General features: G+C 42.2%; 1 protein-coding gene across 1 annotated transcript in view; it reads right to left on the bottom strand.

Annotated features, from left to right (window-relative positions):
- LOC127567956 (pappalysin-2-like) overlaps positions 1–21400 on the bottom strand; it is a 290468-nt gene that overhangs the window by 222039 nt on the left and 47029 nt on the right. The window contains 1 exon segment of the mRNA XM_052011199.1: positions 15861–16923. Within this exon segment, the coding sequence (XP_051867159.1) occupies positions 15861–16923 (1063 nt within the window).

The raw sequence follows: 21400 nt of genomic DNA on the forward strand, positions 1-21400 counted from the left end.
AGATGAATTCTTGATCTCTCAGACTACCTCGTCATGGCCCTTGCACTTTATTTGTCTATCTGCACTTTCTCTGCAACTGTAACACTATTCTGCATTCTGATTTCTTTTTGCACAACCTCAATGTATGGAATGATGTATCTGGATGGCATGCAAACAAAAGCTTCTCCCAGTATCTCAGTACATGTGACAATAATAAAGCAATAATATGTACATCATGCATATTAATAAACATCCTCAAGGTTAGAGCAATACCCATCATTGACTGCCTATTGATTAGGTGATGTGTTGTCACACATCATATACTTCAGAGTCAAGGTTTCTAGTTGTTTTCTTTTCACAAGAGAGAGAAAGGTTAAATAACTTGGACGTGCCCATGACAACAGATGAACAGAATGGGCACCCCACATTCCTGGCTCTGGAATGCATGCTGTCCAACAGATTGGATGCTGATCGACTCCAAGGTAAATGCCAACTAGTTTTAAAGAAACATGACATTATTATTGAGGATGATTTATTCCCCATGCAATAATACTTCACCTGTAATAATCAATTCTCTTCTGAACAAGCTTCCAGCACCTTTCAAGAGGATTAACTGATCTGGTATAAATGGACATAATTTAAGAAATCTGCACTAATGCTGTATTCCACTACATTGGAGCTCAATAATTGGCAATCTTTAAGAGATTTTTTTACTTTTTTTTAATTACTTACTGTGTTTTGTCACCGTAAGCTGATTATCATTCAGGCCTTTTAAGCAGCTGTTCTGAATCCTCTATTAAGAGTCTGGCCAATAATGAAATGATTTTCCTTTGGAGACAGAACTTTGTCATCAATATCTGTCAATTTATTAGTACCCTATGACAAAGTTGCCACCTTAAATATAGAAGATATACCTACAAATTATTTGGCTACACAAGATGACAAAGTTATATTATAATTTATAGGACAATCCAAATGTGGATTTGAATTAGATCTGTGGATACATGTGCCAGATGATGTAAAATGAGCCATACAGATGACGAAACTCCTCAGTCATGGCGACTCAGCCAATGAAACGGTTAGGAAGCTCAGAGCATACAAACTTAAGCTGGTGAAAAGAAGACAAGGTTCCTGCTTCTAATCACTGCCCAGTACCAACCACTAGGCACCTCAAGCAATGTTGAAAACAGCCCAGCTGAACTTGGCTCTGAATGCCAAGAGTGATCCTCTGCTTGACTTATGAAGAGCAGCCACTAGTGAGGTACAAATGGAAACAAAGACTGGAAAAAAACTCTTTTCCACAGATGACAACAACAACTTGCATTTATAAATCATCTACATTGAAATCAAGTGACTTGAGATCCTTCACACAGGTATCAGCAGGCACAATTTGATACCCAATATGGATGATGAAGGCAATCAAAAACTCAATCTTAAAGAAAAACTTAAAAGTTGGGAAGAGACAGAGTGTTTAGGGATCATACTCTGGGGATTGGACTCCTGGGAACGTGCTCCAGGGGGGCATGTTCCAGATCCCATCAGGCCTTGCATTCCAAAGCATTTTAGGCAGTGCATTCTGGAGCATGAAGCCTTAGTGCTAGGGAAGATTGAACTTTGAGAATTAGCAGGTATTTGAAGGAGAATTGGAAGAGCACAGTTACTTCAACAGGCTCTAGGGCTTAAGGAGTCCAAAGAAGATTTATTCAATACCCTTAAAGATAAAATACAGGAATCAGAATAATGAACTGAGACACCACAAGCATTAAAAATACCCCATAAGTATATCACGTGCTATGAGAGTTCAATCATAATCCAACTGAATTCCTGTCACCAGTGTGTTGGAACCAAAGTTGTCCTCAATACTCTGTTAATGGCACATGCAGTGCTGTACTCCACATAAAAATTGCACCATGGAATCAGACCATTCTGGTGTTGACTAAGAACAGTGGTTCTAATCCTAATTCAATATGTTCACCCCATCTAAATATCTGAACCTTGTCTTTGATTGATGCCTCACCACCTACTATGCTCTACTGACTTACTGTTCATCATTAGAACTCAAACATATAGAAAACAAGGAAATTATAGACTGCCTTGTTAACATTGTAAATGTTATGTCTTTCCTCAGTTAATCCAATCCTGGTCAATATTTCCCCCAATCAACATCACAAAAACATACAGCCCATCTCCATCACATTGTCATTTGTGGGGACTTATTATCTACAAACTGGCAGCTGCAACAACTACTCCATTTCATTGACTGTTAAGCATTATGGGAATGACCCAATACCATTACTGCACTCTCTAAAAGCAAATTTCTCCTTTTTTTCCCCCTTTTGAGCTTCTAAGGCAATGAAGTACAGAACACCTTCCCTGATAGGCTGATGAATAAATGCATCTCCATTGCAGTACTGACCACTGTATTCCCTTGACTCCAAATCACAACATAGAACATAGAAAAAATACAGCACAATTCAGGCCCTTCAGCCCACAAAGCTGTGCCGAACATGTCCCTACCCTAGAAATGACTAGGCTTACCCATAGCCCTCTATTTTTCTCAGCTCCATGTACTTATCCAACAATCACTGAAAGGACCCTATCGTATCCGCCTCCACCACCGTTGCCGGCAGCCCATTCCACGCGCTCACCACTCTCTGAGTAAAACTTACCCCTGACATCTCCTCTGTACATACTCCCCAGCACCTTAAACCTATGTCCTCTTGTGGCCACCATTTCAGCCCTGGGGAAAAGCCTCTGACTATCTACCCGATCAATACCTCTCATCATCTTATATACCTCTATCAGGTCCCCCCTCATCCCCCATCTCTCCAAGGAGAAAAGGCCGAGTTCCCTCAACCTGCTTTCATAAGGCATGCTCCCCATTCCAGGCAGCATCCTTGTAAATATCCTCTGCACCCTTTCTATGGGTGACCAGAACTGAGCACAGTGGGGTCTGACCAGGGACTTATATAGCTGCAACAATACCTCTCAGCTCCTAAATTCAATTCCCCGATTGATGAAGGACAATACACCATATGCCTTCTTAACCACAGAGTCAACCTGCGCAGCCGCTTTGAGTATCCTATGGACTCGGACTCCAAGATCCCTCTGATCCTCCACACTGCCAAGAGTCCTACCATTAAGCCTATATTCTGCCATCATATTTGACCTATGAACCACTTCACACTTATCTGGGTTGAACTGCATCTGCCACATCTCAGCCCAACTTTGCATTCTACCTATGTCCCTATGTAACCTCTGACAGCCCTCCAAACTATCCACAACAGGTTCCAACCTGACCCCCAAAGATTTGAAAATAAGACCCAAGATATCACTCCAAAGTTGTGCTGAGAGAGGGCTACATCACCAGAAGTGCTACTTTTTAAGATGACATTTTAAAGTAAGACTCCATATGCCTTTCTATGTAGATTCCAGAGAATTAATTACATTACTGTGAAGAACAGGAGCTCTCCCAACTGACTAAGCAGCATTTACCATTCAACCAAAGTCACTGAAACAAATTAACTGGCGGATCGTACATTACTCCACCCCTTCCCTCCACCTTTTTATACTGGCCATCTCCCCTCTATCTTTCAGTCCAGATGCAGGGTCTCGACCTAAAACGTCAGCTGTCCATTTCCCTCCATAGATGCTGCCTGACTCATTGAGTTCCTCCAGCTTTTTGTGTTGCTCCAGATTCTAGCATATGTAGTCTCTTGTGTCTCTGATTCCTACATCGTTGTTTGCGAGATGTTGCTCTATGTACAAGTTCCTGCTGCTTTTCCCACATAATTGTTTGTAACATGTTTAGAATGTCCCAGATCCATTCAAGTTTTCTCTTTTCTTGATTATAGTTCTGAATAAAAACACCTCAGCACTGAACACCAAGCTCAGACATTTATGATTTGCTCGTAGATGTTAGCAGCCAGCAAATTATTTCCCTTTTTGGACTTCATTAGATAAAAGAGGGCCACATCAAACAACAACTTCAGTTTTCCACATGTCCAGGCTGAACTCACACTTTGTTTAGACAGGTCGTTCACTATTTAGGCACTATGAATGAAAAATCCCAGCGCTTCTGAAGAACAATGTGATCGACCTGCTTGACTGCTTAATCAGCACCATGGCCAGCTCCAGTAACTCAATCAAAAGACAGTAAATAAAAGCAGCTGGCTCTCTGCCTCCAAGCCCATCCAAAATGCCAAGATTTCATCAAATTATTTTCCAGCCACAGTTATCCAAGCAATAAAAATTTCACCTCATGGACCTTGCTGTACTGTCAGAGAGATGTTAAAATGAAGCTCTGCCTGTCCTTGCAGGAATCATATGGCACTACTTCGAAGAAAAGCTGGGGAGTTCCTCTGTCCGAAGTCCTGACTAATTATTTATCACTCAACCAATTTTGCCAAAACAAATTATTGGGTGCTGTTTGTGAAAACACTTTGTATGCAAACTGCTGCTGAATAGGCACAAACCACAGCGTAAATGCTAAATAACAATGTTCTGTAACTTAATGCCTGTTCTTTTGCTTTTTAACTGTATTGCTTTGATACTGAACTGCAGAAGTTTGTTGGCAGTATCTTAAAAATGACCAGATTAAATGGGAAACTTTTAGTGGTATCTGCATCTGTGCTCTCAGATCCCTTGGTTCCTCCAAATCATTTTCCAAGTAACATGCGGCCTCTTATTTCTCCAATCAAAATGTTGCACTTTTCACTTGTCAATGGTGAAATTAATTTGCCACGCACGCAGCCATTCTGTGAACCTTGTACCTGCCTGAAGACCTCCACAGCACTGACTATCTCCTTCCCCCAATCTAGCACCGTCAAAACATTTTCAAAATTGGTGTTACAATTCCATGGCACAAATTGCTCATAGAATTTGTGAAAGGGTGTAGTCCCTTTTTGTCCCTTTTGTTACCTTCTGCATGGCCAGAAAACCATCTGGCTCTATCAATATCTCATAGCTGTCCAAATTAACCAATGCCCCTCAAATGTTAAAGAGTCACAGAGTAGAGAAACAGGCTCCTTGGCCATTTCACTCATGTCGACTATCATCAAACACCCCAGGAATCCCATTTTCCTTCCTGCATCTCTCCCAATTCCCCTGATTTAAAGTAGCTAATTAACCTCCCAACCAGCACATCTTTGGTATGTGGGAGCAGACTGAAGCACCCAGGGGAAAACCACACAGGGTTTTTTAATATGATCAATACAATTCCATGACTGCAAGGTTACAGCAAGGAAGTCAATACTGCAAATAATTTCATGTGGTCTCATTGTTTATAGTTTGACAACATGTGGAGCTGTTGAACAAAATAAAATAAGAACATAACATTTAGGAGCAGGAGTAGGCCATCTGGCCCATCAAGTCTGCTCCGCCATTCAATAAGATCATGACTGATCTGGTCGTGGACTCAGATCCACCTACCTGCCTTTTCCCCATAACTCTTTAATCCCCAACAATGCAATAATCTATCTAGTTGTGTCTTAAATATATTTAATGAGGAAGCCTCTACTGTTTCCCTGGGCAGAGAATTCCACAGATTCACTACTCTCTGGGAAAAGCAGTTTCTCCTCGTCAAGCTCCTTCGCTCCGTCAACCACAACAGCCAGGACCTCCCAGTGGCCACCCACTTCAATTCCACATCCCACTCCCATACTGACACATCTATCCATGTCCTCCTCTACTGCCACACTGAGGCCAGATGCAGGTTGGAGGAACAACACCTCATATTCCTCCTTAGGAGTCTCCAATCTGATGGACTCAATATCGATTTCTCTAAATTCCAGTAACACCACCCCTTCTTTCTCTCCCCCTCCCCCATTCCTTTGTCTTCCCTTATTCCTGTGGCTCCCTTGCCCAACCTTGATGACCTGCCCATCTCCTTTCTTCCATCCTTTATTCCATGGTCCACTGCCCTCTCTGACCGGATTCATTATTCTTCAGCCCTTTGTCTCTTCTACCTATCACCTCTCAGCTTATTACATCTTCCTCCCCTCCCCACCTACCCTCCCCCCTCACATGGACTCACCTATCACCTGAACTCACATACCATCGGCCTGCGTGCGCTCTCCCACTCCCTCCACCACCTTCTTCTGGCTTCTACCTTCTTCCTTTCCAGTCCTGATGAAGGGTCTTGGCCCTAAATGTCAACTGTTTATTTCCCTCCATAGATGCTGCCTGACCTGCTGAGTTCCTCCAGCACTTTTTGTGCATTGCTCCAGATTCCAGCATCTACAGAATTTATTGTGTTCTCCTCATTTCCATCCTAAATCTATTCCCCCGAACCTTGAGGTAGCAACTTTCCTACCTCTACCATAATTTTATATGTTTCTATAAGATCCCCCCTCATTCTTCTGAATTGTAGTGAGTATCTGAATCCCAGGCAACTCAATCTCTTATCATAGTCTAACCCTCTCATCTCCAGAATCAACCTGGTGAACATCCACTGCATCGCCTCCAAAACCAGTAAATCTTTCCTCAAATAAGGAGACCAGAACTGCTTGCAGTACTTCAGGTGCAGCCTCACCAGTACCCTGTACAGTTGCAGCATAACTTCCCTGCCCTTAAATTCAATCCCTCTAGCAATGAAGGCCAACATTCCATTTGCCTTCTTGATAACCTGTTGCACCTGCAAACCAATCTTTTGCGATTCATGCACAAGCACTCCCAAGTCCCTCTGCACAACAGCATGCTGCAATCTTTCACCATTTAAATAATAATCTGATCTTATATTTTTCCTTCCAAAGTGGATGACCTCACATTTACCAACATTGCACTCCTTCTGCCAGACCCTTGCCCACTCACTTAACCTATCTATATCTCTGCAGACTCTCCACATCCTCTGCACAATTTGCTCCTCCACATAAGTTAGTGTCATCAGTAAACTTAGATAAGCTACACTCAGTCCCCTATTCCAAATTATTAATGTACATCATAAACAGTTGCAGGCCCAGCACTGACTCCTGCAGCACCCCACTCATCACTGATTGCCAACCAGAGAAACGCCCATTTATCCCAACTCTCTGCCTTCTATTGGTTAACCAATCCTCTATCCAAGCTAATACATTACCCCTAACTCCATGCATCCTTATCTTATGGATAAGTCTTTTATGTGGCACCTTATTGAACACCTTCTGGAAATTCAAGTATATAACATCCACCTGTTCCCCTCTATCCACTGTGCTCATTACATCCTCAAAGAACTCCAGTAAGTTTGTCAAACAGGAACCGCCCTTCCTGAATCCATGCTCTGTCTGCCTGATGGAACCACTTCTATCCAGATGTCTCGCTATTTCTTCCTTAATAATAGCTTCAAGCATTTTCCCAACCACATAAGTTAAGCTAACTGGCCTATAGTTACCTGCCTTTTGCCAAAATCCTTTTTAAAATAGTGGCGTGACACTGGCTGTCTACCAATCCACTGGGACCAGGCCAGGGTCCAGAGAATTTTGGTAAATTATCACAAATGCCTCTACTATGATTTCCACCATTTCTTTCAGAACCCTGGGATGCATCCCATTAGGACCAGGGGACTTGGCTACCTTTAGGCCCACTAGTTTGCTTATCACTGCTTCTTTAGTGACAGCAATTGTATCAAGGTCATCACCTCAAATCACATCCATAACATCTCTCTTTGGCATGTTAGACATGTCCTCCACCATGAAGACCGACACAAAATGGTTGTTCAAGGCCTCGGCCATTTCCATATTACCCAATATTAATTCCCCCTTCTCATCTTCCAAGGGACCTACATTCACTTTAGCTACCATTTTCCACTTTATATAATTATAAAAACTTTTATTTTTATATTTTGCGCTAGTTTACTTTCATAATCTGTCTTCCCTTACCATATTGCTTGCTTAGTGGTTCTTTGTTGCTTTTTCAAGTTTTCCCAATCTTCCAGTTTTCCACTGCTCTTTGCAATCTTGTATGCATTAGCTTGATGCCTTCTTTTAGTTCCTTAGTTATCCAAGGCTGGCACTCCCCGCCCTTACTGTCCTTGCTTTTAACTAGAATATACTTTTGTTGAGCACCGCGAAAAATCTCTTTGAAAGTCTTCCACTGTAGGCCAGGCACGGTAGTGTAGTGGTTAGCGTAACGCTATTACAGAATCAGTGACCCGGGTTCAATTCCGGCCACTGCCTGTAAGGTTTTTGTACATTCTCCCCATGACTGTGTGGGTTTCCTCCAGGTACTCCAGTTTCCTCCCATATTCCAAAGGCGTACAAGTTAGGAAGTTGTGGGCATGCTATGTTGGTGCCGGTAGCATGGAGACACTTGTGGGTTGCCCCCAGAACAGTCTACGCAAAGATACATTTCACTGTGTGTTTGAATGTACATGTGACTAATAAAGAAATCTTATCTTATCCGCAACTGTCCTACCACATAGTCTGTACTTACAGTCTACGGTAGGCAACTCCTCCCTCATCTCACTGTAGTCTCCCCATTAGGCATAATACACTGGTTTTAGATCAAACTATTGCACCCTTCATTTGTATGAGAAATTCAATCATACTATGATCACTCTTTCCAAGAGGATCCTTACCTACAAGATTGTTAATTTTACCTGTCGCTTTGCACAGGACCAGATCTAAGATAGCATTTTTCCTTGTAGGTTCAGTAACATGATATTCAAGAAACCTATCACAGATGCATTCCATGAAGTCCTCCTCAAGACTGCTTTCACCAACTTGATTCACCCAATTTATGTGGAAGTTAAAGTCCCCCATGACAACTGATGTTCCATTCTTACATGCATCAAATAGTTCTTGGTTTATTGCCTGTGCCACTGTAATGTTACTATTCTGTGGCCTATAGACAATTCCCACCAGTGATTTTTTTTTCTCTTTAATATTCCTAATCTCTACCCAGATGGACTCAACATTCTGTTCCTTAGATCTTATATCGTCTCTATTGCCCTGATCTCATTCTTAATTAAGACACTACCCTATCTCCTTTAACTTCCTGCCTATCCTTCCATATTACCTGATACCCTTGGATATTTAATTCACACTCATCTCCACCCTGCAACCACATTTCTGTATTGGCCACTAAATCATACCCCTCTGTACTGACTTGTACCACAAGTTCACTGATCTTGTTTTGAATACTACGGGCATTCAGATAAAGTGCCCTTACACTCATTGCCCCTTTAGAATCTAGTAACCTTTGTGACCTTTGCGTTTGACTTTTCTGTACTCCACTCTTTTCTAACTTTTGCTCTGGTCTCTGCTTTGCTTCCCTGTCTTTCTGCATGAATTCCTATCCCCCTGCTAATGACAGTGCATTTCTCTGAATTGTTCATTGCTGTTATTGAGCGGGTGCCTTTCCCAGTCAGAGCATTAAATTTGCTTTTTAGCACTTTGAATTTCTCCCCAGCGACCCACTCATTGTAGCTGACTTGGAAGTACCATTTCAGCTTCCTTTTGCAATTCCTCTTAATAGTTTAGTATTTCAACAGGAAGTCCTCTTATTTGCCTTGTTTCAAGGCTAAAATGTCCATGGCCAAATTATCTAAACATTAGTGTGCCATTCCTTCACCAGCACCATCCCACTCCTGTTACTGGTTCAATGTTGTGTGCAGTTTGAATTAATTTCTTCTGTCTCAATGTCAAAGCCTGCTCAAAGAGCTTTGCAAATTTCTACTAAATATATGGGTGGGAGCCAAATGACCAGAGGAGTTTTTAATTGTACAAGACACATGATTCTGTTTGGTCCAGCAACTTTAAGTTAAAACATACTTTCTCTCTTGCATGCATGTAAACATGCACCATTAGGAAAATGATAACTTGATAGAGGATCCCTCTGTCCTCTTCACTCATTAACCTTTATTGTCTTACTAAAATTATTACTATGTTTTCTAACATGAACCTTTTGCTCTTATCCCTCTGAGTGAAAGTGTAATCTCACTTATCTCCTCCATCCTGTATTTAATTGAAGACTCATCCACTGGATCCAATTCAAACTTATCTTTTAACAGGCATTTGCTGTGTCACTTCCCTTGGTCTCATCTTCTTCCTGCAGACTAACTCTGAAAATCAGGATGTACTTGCAGAGAGAGAAAAACTGAGCCAATATTTTAAGTGTTCATTCTTTCTAATTACTCCCAATTAATCTACTATCCATCAACAGTTCACCCCCACGGCAAGCCTGACCTCATGCTATCTGACGGAGGGTCATCACCCTGAAACGTGAATTCTATTTCTGTTCACAGATGCTTTCTGACCTGCTAAGTATTTCCAGCATTTTCTGCAGCTTCTGTAGTATTTTCTCTTCAATATCATGTCTTAATTTTGACAGTAAGGCATTTCAAGTCGTCAAACTTAACCCAGATCATTTCACAATTATGGAAACCATTCAATTTCCTTAGAAATAATCACTAGTCAATCTCTGTGACTGCTTTACACCAAGGGATAAAGTTGAATACCTATCAATCGCTTTACAGCACAAGTATTAATCCCAACAAGCACTTGGTTTGCATGAAAGAATTTATGGGGGAACAATATTAAAGTATGTAGGATAACTATATCACCTTCTGTATGAATGCACTACTAACAACATCATAGGAGGAGGCTGTTTGGCCTGTCAGGCCTATGCCATCTCCCAATAAACCAATCCCACCTGTCCCATTCCTTACCTTCCTGTGGCCCTGCAACTTATTCTCTCTCACATGCCCAGCAACTCCCCTTTGATTTCTTTCACCACCTACATTCACGAGGGGTGATTTACAGCAGCCAATTAATCTACCAGCACACCTTTGGGTTGTGGCAGGAAACCAGAGCACCTGGAGGAAACCCAGGTGATCGCAGGGAAAACGTGAAAACTCTACACAGACAAGCACCCAAGGTTAGGATTGAACCCAGGTTGCTGGACCTTTGGCATCAGCAGTGCTCACTGTTGCGCCACCATGTCAGATGACAGTGGAATTTCTTCATGACAAGGGTTGTGAGAACACGGTGTGCTTAAGACACAAAGTATTCAAGGAGAGGCTTAAAGTAAGCACAAGGAAGAAGGAAATAGCATGACGTGGGAAGGGTTAATTAGACTAACCCTAATAAACTGGGCTGAATGGCCTTTTTCTGTGCTGTAGCAAGCAGTGACAATGTAACAATATTGCGTAGTGTGAAGCCCAGCAATATTAAAGCACACTCTCACTAGTGGATATAATCATGTGGAGTATATACAGTATAAAACATATGTGCATATAGTTGGACAGGGAAGAATAAAGATGTTTGTATCTACTACGTACCAGGAAAGATATGAACCCATACGTACATTACTAATTGGTGACAAGGATGTAGAGAACAAGCCTCATGAGAAGACTTAAGCAGTGAGCCAACGATGTTGGCGACCACAATGGCAGTCTGAGGTACTAGCGAACCAGCTGAACAAAATGGCAACTCACCCTGAATGAGCCTGAGAAACCCTGGGTGAAGATGTAGGAGAAAATATAAGCAAAAACCTGCACAAGAAGGGCAATGGCAATACTTAAGAGGCTCCTGGGCCCTTACTTTGGGCAAGGATTGACACAGTTCTTATGGAGAATAAGGCTACCCGGAAACGCTTTAGGATCAGGATAAATGAATTCCAAAAATGAGGGAATAGCATTTGTGGGTACTACAGTTAATGTAATTAGACAGAAGATGCAGCCATTAAACTAAATAAGCACTCAAATAGCAGAAAGCTTTGTACCTTCTGGTGTGATGTCATCAGTTCTGGCCGGAATGTCATCAGTAAAAGGAGGACAAAATGGCTGCTCTAACTCAAAAGGTTACATCAGATGGTTTGATGTACATGATTGTGTGTGTCTTTTAGTTCATACTTAGGCCATGTGGAAATGTTTATTGAAACAAATGAGGCAGTGGAAATTAATGATGTCAGGTTTGTGCATTCACAAAATGATACTAAGAAGAGGACAAAGCCAGTCTTCTAACTGAAGTGTGTTCCAAAATGTTAGTAAATCTTTTAACACCATGGAAAGCTGAAGGTGTTTCATTTTGCAAAGTCCTGCAAGAGTTACAGGATAATTTCAATCCTAAACCCTTGGAGGTCTGGAGAGCTTCAATGTAGGAACCAGCAATCAGAAGTCAGTGAGTATACAGTCTTGTTGAATGGCACATCTTAATACTGCATCTTAAGTGCCTGCTTAGACCATTGGCAATGAGACAAGTTCATTTGTGTTTGAATCAATGAACAAATTCAATCAAGGTTATTAAACACAAAATTTCACATTTGATCTTGTATGAAAAATTGAGATGTCTATTGAAATGCTAAATAATTTTCTCCAAAGCAAGGTACAAAGAAGACAGCAGCTTACAGTCATAGAGCTGTCATGAGCTCTAAAGTTTGAAAGCAGAACCTGAAGCACATGGGACTCCAATCCTTCCACAAAAGCCAATGTAGTCACCAGCCCAGGACTCAGTAGGAGGGAGATAACAGGACAGAGTGGGCCCAAGTGCAAATATCTAACTTTTCAAAACTTTTTCACCTAAAACAGGAAATAATTTGGATAGAGGACTGGAACTGCATGTGGAGGTGATATAGCCCATTCATTGATTCTGGAAAGTTCTGAAGCCATCAGCTCAAAACTAATGCAGTTAAAACTCGAACTTTTCTTAAAATAATATAAAATCACAATAGCATACAAAGAGACAGTTTGTTCCACAGATATATATGATTTCCCATATTTTTGCTGTATTTACATCCTGATCATGAATAAGTGTGATTAGTTTCCTCCTTTCTTATACACAAACTGCCTCTCCCCCTTTCCACAACAAAAACATGAATGCATAAAAGGTACCTGAATAAAAATGGCAAACTTTGTACTTTGGCTCTTTATTCAAGTAATTGAGTGACCAGAACCAACTTACTTTTGGAGGAGGCTTGCTTAAGGTTTCAATTGCCATCAATGCATTCTGGGTAACAGGGCACTCTGCACATGCTCAGACAGCAGAAACCTTCCTTTCCTCACAGTGTCACCAATTAAAGCAGCAGTTCAAAATCCAAGTCTAGACTTCAGCTGGAGGCTGTAGCCTTCTAGTTGATATGTCAAAGGATGTCTTAAAAAAACAATTGATAAACTAAATCACATTATTATAAAATATGTGATTTATTGATGTTATGTTCTGGAAAACTCACTTAGGACATTGGAATTTATCTGAAAACTGACAATTTGAGTAATTGGACTGGTTTGCAAACTATGTTGACCAAATGATACATTTTCTCACTCACATATAAAATCTGCTTATAAAGGATTTGAATGAGAAGTTTTGATTTGCATAAAAATCAGAATGTAAGGTTAATGTCAAATGCAAGATCTTTAATGATGACTGACTCTGCAAAACCAATTGTGCACTGAAAACAGGAAATACTGGAGATACTCAGCAGGTCAGACAGCACCCATGGAGAGGGAAAGAGAGTCAACGTTTCAAGCCAATGACCTATCATCAGAACTGGAAAAGTGAGAAAATGGTTTTAAGTTACAGAGAGGAGGTGGGGTGGAGAGAATAAAAGGAATATCTGTCTGATATTCCCTTACAGTTTGGGAATTTGCCAGTTGCGAATGTGGCTCAGTACCAGCTTCAATCTTGTTCTCCTTTCCAGCAAGTTTTATCTTTGCAAGATTTGCTCTTAGACATTGACTGCACTTCTCTCGAAAAAGCAACTGCTTATTAGGCCAATAAGCCAAAGTAATATCCAAATTACACAATAATCACACACTATGGTAGCTTCGGATTACACAGATGTGTTGCCATTAGCTTCTGACATCTTCTTTTTCTGAGGCAGTCCCTCAGAATTGAGGATGGTTTGCCTCCACTTCCAGATTTGTGGGCTCTGAGGTGACTGATGAGGTGAATATGGGAACCGCAGACCCTTCCACAGCTGGAGCAGAAGGCGGCTGATGGGGACAGATGGGAGGGTAATTTGTGAAATGGTCTGCTCCTTCTGCTATACATTCACCCAACCAACTCTCCTCCCCATTTATATAAGACTAACAACACAATAGATTTATCCCCCTGATATTTTCACTCTAACACTTTTGAATCTCTTCCCAAGCCCTTGACTGGATAAAGTAAAAATGGATACAATACAAAAACAATATTCCACTTTCTCAACAGCAATGTTTGTTGTCAATGGAAACAGCATGTTGTCATGAGGATCATATTATCAGCAAATGAAGAGGTAAGACGGATATTGGTTGATGTGGGTATTGGTGACTTGTGAATACTGGAAATTATATTGACCACCTGCAGGGCTGGAAGGAACTTCCCAGGATCAATTGCCCCCAGATTTGCATCTACCAGGTGAGGAACATTGGGAGCTCACAATGATCAATGATTCATGGCAGTACAGAATAGACTTGAAGTCTATTCTTCCCTATCTATTGTTCTCATACATTCCTGGCTGGTTGCACATTTAGTGCACCACACTGAGTTCTGTATTTTCTTCATCCAACTCAGCTTTGCACTAATCCTGCACTAATTTTGTATTCTGTGTATACTGTTTTTTGCACTATTTGTACTTGGACAATTTTTTTTGTCTGTGCTTATTGTATTTCCTCTGTTGTGTGAGTCTGGGGGAAGTGACATTTCATTCCTCCATGTGTTATTTTTATAGCATATAGGTGAATGACAATAAAGTATTACTTGAACTTGAACTTGAGAAGTTTCAAAAAGTTGAAAGTTTTCTGTACCAGTTTAAAGGTTAACTACTCACTAAGGAGCTGAGTTTGATTCAAAACGTTGATACAACCAATGTTGTCTGACTGTTTAAATGTAAGTTGGGAAGGTTGGCCATATTGAAAAAGTCTAGGTCCACGTTCTACTTAGAAGGTTTGAGATAAAAACACTGTGAAATGTGGAAGTCTGTGAAAAGAATGAGATGTTTGAATGGCAATTTGTGAACAAAATGGAGCATAGTACAGGACCAACCACACAGTCACCCCTCAATTTCCCAAAGCTGAAGACCTCAACCATTCCGAATTGTATTTCTAAAATCTCTCGATCTGTAAAACTAATCTACTTTATTTTTAATGAAACAATAAAAAAAAGCCTCAGTTGACCTGTCCTCCAATTACTCAAAAGAATAAAGAGAGTTTAAAAACTCCCTAGGAAAATATTAACTGACAGTAGGAGCACTGCAGCTGTTTCTGTTGCATTATCAGGGATCTGAAAATTCAAGAACCCACAGCTTACAGAAACAAGTATTCCTCTTCCATCATTCATTGCATCGATGAGCCTTTGGACTGCTGGTAAGAAGTTTAAGCATACCGTCCCCTGATATTTTTTTGGGGGGGGTGTCAAGGTTCATCTTCAGTGCAAACCAGTATAATCAGTCTCTCATCTCTCTTGCAGCAGGGATCCCCTAACAAAAACTGGTTCATTGTGGGATTAGAGTCATAGAGCCATACAGCACAGATGCAGGACCTTCAGCCCAACCAGTCCATGCTGACCACAGTGCACATGCAGGAATTGGTCACAAGCATGGTGTGTGTGGTAAATAAAGTCCCATGTCAGTAGTCTTCATAGAGGTTGAATAACATTGTTTTACCATCATAGTGTTTCAACTTGAAATACTTCAGCCTGAACCAGTGAACAAGTTTCAATTCACACTACTGATCATACAAGAATACAAAAAAATAGGAGCAGGAGTAGGCCACTCAGCCCCTCAAGCCTGCCCTACCATTCAATATGATCATGGTTGATCTATCCCAAGTCTCAACCCCACTTCTGTGCCAGGTTCCCCATGGATGTTAATCACGAAGACTTTCAAAAATGTGTCTCCCTCCTCGTTAAATACCTCCAATGATCTAACCTTCACAACCCTCCACAGTAGAGATCTCCTGATAATGCCAATGAAAGGAAGGTGATTCTTACCTTTCTGGAGAGTCAGGGTCAAAACAAGTTTTCCGCACATCTGTAATCGTGGGATCGCAGCAGTCACCGTCGTCAAAATCATCCAGGATACTGTTGCATTCCATGTTACAGATCCCATCCCGCCTCTTCCAAACATAGCACCTTCCCAGGAATCGGCAGTCCCCACCATCATAGCCAGTCATGGGGTGGTCACATTCGGGGTCACAGTGGTCATTCCCAATTTTGCTCGTCTCACAGTTTACCAGGATGATTCGGTTCCGAATGGTCGAGTTGAGGACCTCAGTGACAGTGAGGTCCCAGGTCATGTTATACCTGCTGAAGGCCCTGTTCAACGCTTGGTGTTGGAGCTCAATCTGCTGTTTCGTAACCGTGGGGTTTTGCCGTTTGTCATCATAAATGTTAATCACCCGGTAGCGCATCAGCTTCTCTCCCCTCAGTGGCCAATAACTGTTGTAGTTCGTGATGACATCAATATTGTCACAAACTGTCAGCCCACATGGCGGAGGAGTCAAGGGAGATGCTAACTCTGGCTCTGGTAGAAGCACTACGTTGCGGGTGGGATAATGGCAGTCCTTATCTGGTATCCATTGTTCTTCCATCCTGGAGAAATCTGCCACCAAAACCAAGGAGGAATCTCTTCTCTGCATACTTTGGCGATAGCTCTTCACTAATTCAGCCTGAGACTTTACAGTTTTCCACAGGGTAAAGCTGGCCAGGTAACCACGGAAACTGTGCCCATCCCCGGAGCTGTCCCCGCCAATCAGCAATGTCCGGCAAGAACTCATGAACGCACTGTGCAGATCCCCGAACTGTCCAGTGCTGGCCCCGACTCTGGCTCCATTGACGTACAGCAGCATCTGCTGGCCATCATAAGAGACGGCCAGGTAAGTCCAGGTGTTGGCATGATAATTGTGGTGGGCAAAGACTGTGGTGGCTTTTATGGCTCTGTCTGTGCGGAGGGAGAAGAAAAAACGGGGATCCTTCCTTCCAGAGTATTCTAATGATTGAATCCCAATCATCCAGCCCTTCTCACTACGTGAATAGGAGCAATTATCAAAGAGCCCTGCAAGATAAGGCAGAAAGAGCATTCACTTCAGAAAGAGCATTCACTTGACACTTACACATTTTGTACTGGATTAGTAACAACAGCACGTGTTCAGTCATTTTTTTCTGCAGTGTGTGTGAAGCAACTTGCATTTCAGTTGTACTTCTCATGACCTTCGCATAGCTTAAGTACCTTACAGTCAATGGTGTGCTTCTGAAGTCAAGTCATTATCACAATAAAAGAAATGAGCAACAGTAAAGATTTTGACCTGACACATTGACTCCATTCGTCTCTCCACAGATGCTGCCTGACCTGTTGAGTATTCCCAGCAATTTCAGTTTTTATTTTTTCAGTGGGTTTTTAGTTTTTCAGTTGCCAGCCGATCTTGCTTATCAATTAAGCATTGTCTCCAGTAATATTTTTTCCTCTTATTTTCAAATCTTTCCATGTTCTCAGCCTCCCTTTCTCAGTAATCTTCTACAGTCCTAAAATCCTCCAAGTACTACTCTAATTCCAAGCTGCTCTAGAAGTTCCTCACAAAATCTCCTCTTCAGCTTTGCATTTCTCCTCCTTTAAACCCCAAGAGGTTTTAGGGCTGTGAATGTTGTCTACATGGTCTTTGGTAAGGTGTTTGACAAGCTCCCTCATGGTAGGCTGATCCAGAAGATCAAGATGCACAAGATCCATGGTGACTTGGTAGATTGGATTCAAAATTGGCTTGGCCATAGAAGACAGAGGGTAATGGTGGAGGGGTTTTATTCTGACTGGAGGTCTCTGACCAGTTGTGTTGCACAGGTATCAGTGCTGGGACCTCTGTTTGTGATGTATAGAAATGACTTGAATGAAAATGAAGGTGGGCTGATTGGTAAGTTTGTGGATGACACAAAAATTGGTGGAGCTATGGATAGTGAAGAAGGTTGTCAAAGGATACAGCAGGATATAGATCAGCTGCGGATATGGGCTGAGAACCAGTAGATGGAGTTTAATCTGAACAAGTGTGAGGTGTTGTACTGTGGGAGGTCAAATATAAGGGGAGACTGTATAGTAAATGGCGGGACTCTTAAGAGCACTGATGTACAGAGGGATGTTGGGATCCAAGTCCATATCTCCATCAGTCTTCCAGAGAGTGAACCCGCAGTAAGCATCTGGCCTGGATGGTGTCCCTGGCCGTGTCCTAAGATCCTGTGCAGATCAGCTGGCGGGAGTACTTGTAGATATTTTTAACCTTTCAATCTGAGGTTCCCACGTGCTTTAGGAAGGCCACTATCATCCCAGTACCCAAGAGAAACGAGGTAATGTGCCTTAGTGACTACCGCCTGGTGGCTCTGACATTCACCATCATGAAATGCTTCAAGAGGCTGGTCATGGCATGCATTAACTCCAGCCTCCCAGACAACCTCGACCCACTGCAATTCACCTACCACTGAAATAGGTCTACAGCGGATGCCATCTCCCTGGCCCTACACTCATCTCTGGAGCAACTGAGCAGTAAAGGCACCTACTTTAGACCATCGTTTATTGACTACAGCTCTGCCTTCAATACTATAATTCCAAGAAAACTCATCTCCAAACTCCTCGACCTGGGACTCAACACCTCCCTTTGCAACTGGCTCCTTGACTTCCTGACCAACAAACTGTGATCAGTAAGGATAGGCAGCAACACTTCTGCCACGATTATTCTCAACACTGGTGCACCTCAAGGCTTTGCGCTCAGCCCCCTACTCTACTTCCTATACACTCATGACTGTGTGGCCAGATTCTATTCCACCTACAAACTTGCAGATGATACCACCATACTGGGCCATATCTCAAACAACGATGAATCGGAGCACAGGAAGAAGATAGAGAGCCTCGTGATATGGTGTCATGACAACAACCTTATTCTCAATGTCAGCAAAACAAAAGAGCTGATCATTGACTTCAGGAAGGGGGGGGACAGTTACATTGTCCTATTTACATCAACGGTACTGAGGTCAAAAGGGTTGAGAGCTTCAAGTTCCTGGGAGTGAACATCAACAAAGCCTGTCTTGGTTCAACCACATAGATGCCATGGCCAAGAAAGCTCAACAATGCCTCTACTTCCTCAGGAGGCTAAAGAAATTTGACATGTCCCCTTTGACGCTCACCAATTTTTATTGATGCACCACAGCTTGATACGGCAACTGCTCTACCTGTGATCGCAAGAAACTGCAGAGAGTTGTGGACACAGCTCAGCACATCATGGAAACCAGACACCCCTCCATGGACTCTGTCTACACTTCTCACTGCTTCTGTAAAGCAGCCAGCATAATCAAAGACCTCACCCACCCCAGACATTCTCTTTTCTCCCGTCTCCCATTAGGCAGAAGATACAAAAGCCTGAAAGCACATACCACCAGGCTCAAGGACAGCTTCTATCCCACTGTTTTAACTATTGAATGGTTCCCTTGTACAATAAGATGGACTCTTGACCTCACAATCTACCTCGTATAACCTTGTACCTCATTGTCTGCCTGCACTGCATATTCCCTGTAACTGTAACACATTATTCTGCATTCTGTTATTGTTTTGCTTTGTACTACCTCAATGCACTGTGTAATGAATTGATCTGTATGAACGGCATGTAAGACAAGTTTTTCACTGCACCTCGGTGCATGTGACAATAATAACCCAATTTACCAAACAAGATAGGGTGGTAAAGAAGGCATATGGCATGCTTGCTTTCATCGGTTGGGCATTGAGTATAAGAGTCAGCAAGTCATATTGCAGTTGTATAAAACTTTGGTTAGGCTGCATTTGGAGTATTGTGTGCATTTCTGGTCATCCTAGTACAGGAAGGATGTAGAGGCTTAGGAGAGGGTGCAAAAGAAGTTCACCAGAATGTTGCCTGGATTTGAGAGAATTAGCTAAAAGGAGAGATTCGACAAACCTGGATTGTTTTCTCTGGAGCAATGGAGGCCGTGGTGAGACCAGACAAGAGGTTTATAAAAGCAGAGATAGGATAGATAGTCAGAGTTTTTTACCCAGGGTAGGAATGTCAAATACTAGAGGACATAGCTTTAAAGGTGAGAAGGAGAAAATTTAAAAGGAGATGCACTGGGTAAGTTTTTTTTTACACAGAGAGTGATGGGTGCTTGGAACGTGCTGCCATGGGTAGTGGTGGAAGTAGATATGATGGTGGCATTTAAGAGGCATTCAGACAGGCACATGAACATTCAGGGAATGGAGGGATATGGATCATGTGCACGCAAATAGGTTTAGTTTAATTTGGCATCATGGTTGGCACAGACATGGTGAGCTGAAGGGCCTGTTCCTGTGCTGTTCTATTCTATGTTCCATGTATCATGTCTGGAGAGTATCACCTGATAGGAAAGTGGAGGCAAATTCACTTGCACCCTTCAAAAGGGAATTAGATGATTTATTAAAGGGAAAAACTTTGCAGGGCTACAGGGCAAGAATAGGATAATGAGGCTAATTTTATAATGTGTTCAATACTGGCCATGTTGGTGGATGACACAGTGGCACAGCTGGTAGAGCCACTGCCTCACAGCTCCAGAGACCTGGGTTCAATGCTGAGCCCAGATGCTGTCAGCATGGAGTTTGCATGTTCTCCCTGTGACTATGTGGGTTTCCTCCAGAAGCTCCAGTTTCATCCCACATCCCAAAGGGTTAGCAGCGGGTTGGCTACCGTAAATTGCCCCAAGTGCACAGAACAGTGGCAGAATGTGGAAGAGTTGAAGGGAATGTGGGAAAAATAAAATAGGATTAGTGTAAATGAGTGCTTGATGATTGGCGCTGACTTGGTGGGCTAAAGGGCTTGTTTCCATGCTTTATGACTCTACGTTGGTTAAGTGGTTTCCTTCTCTGCTGTATCATACAAGGGCGCAATAGGAACAGGAATAGGCCACCTGGTCCCACAAGCCTTTCCCACTGATCTGCCCCAGGCCTCAAGTCCCCCTCTGTGCCAAATCCCCATCATCTTCAATCATTCTGTGATTCTATGATCTGCAAAACAGTAGTATGTCAAACTATTAACATTTGACCAGCAATTGTATATCGAAGTGCAGGGGTCGATTCAAAGCAGAAATGATTTTTGGCTCTAAAGGCATGGGGAGAAACTCACAGATCTGACCCACATTTGACTTCATGGTTGGCTCTGAAACACACCGAATCAAATGTCCAATGCCTCAGGTCAGGCTGCACGCTTCTGATCCTCCTGAAATATAAACTGCGTGACTTCAGGAATTTTTAACTTGATTATGACCACAAAATGTGCCCAAAGGCATTGTTCCCTGCACGGTAAATGTGACCAAATAATTTGAGTGATTCAACACTCCCAGTAGAGAAGCCACCTGCAGGGAGAGCACAGATGATTATTGCCCCAATTTCTCTTCCCAGTCAGTGCGGCTCACTGGTAGAAGTGTAATATTCTGGAATGACTGGCTGTAGATCTAGTTAGAATGACTTAATTCCAACTGAATCCTAAGCCCAACTCCTTCATATTTTAATGGGCCTT

This window comes from Pristis pectinata, chromosome 3, assembly GCF_009764475.1.
Source record: "Pristis pectinata isolate sPriPec2 chromosome 3, sPriPec2.1.pri, whole genome shotgun sequence".
NCBI lineage: Eukaryota > Metazoa > Chordata > Chondrichthyes > Rhinopristiformes > Pristidae > Pristis > Pristis pectinata.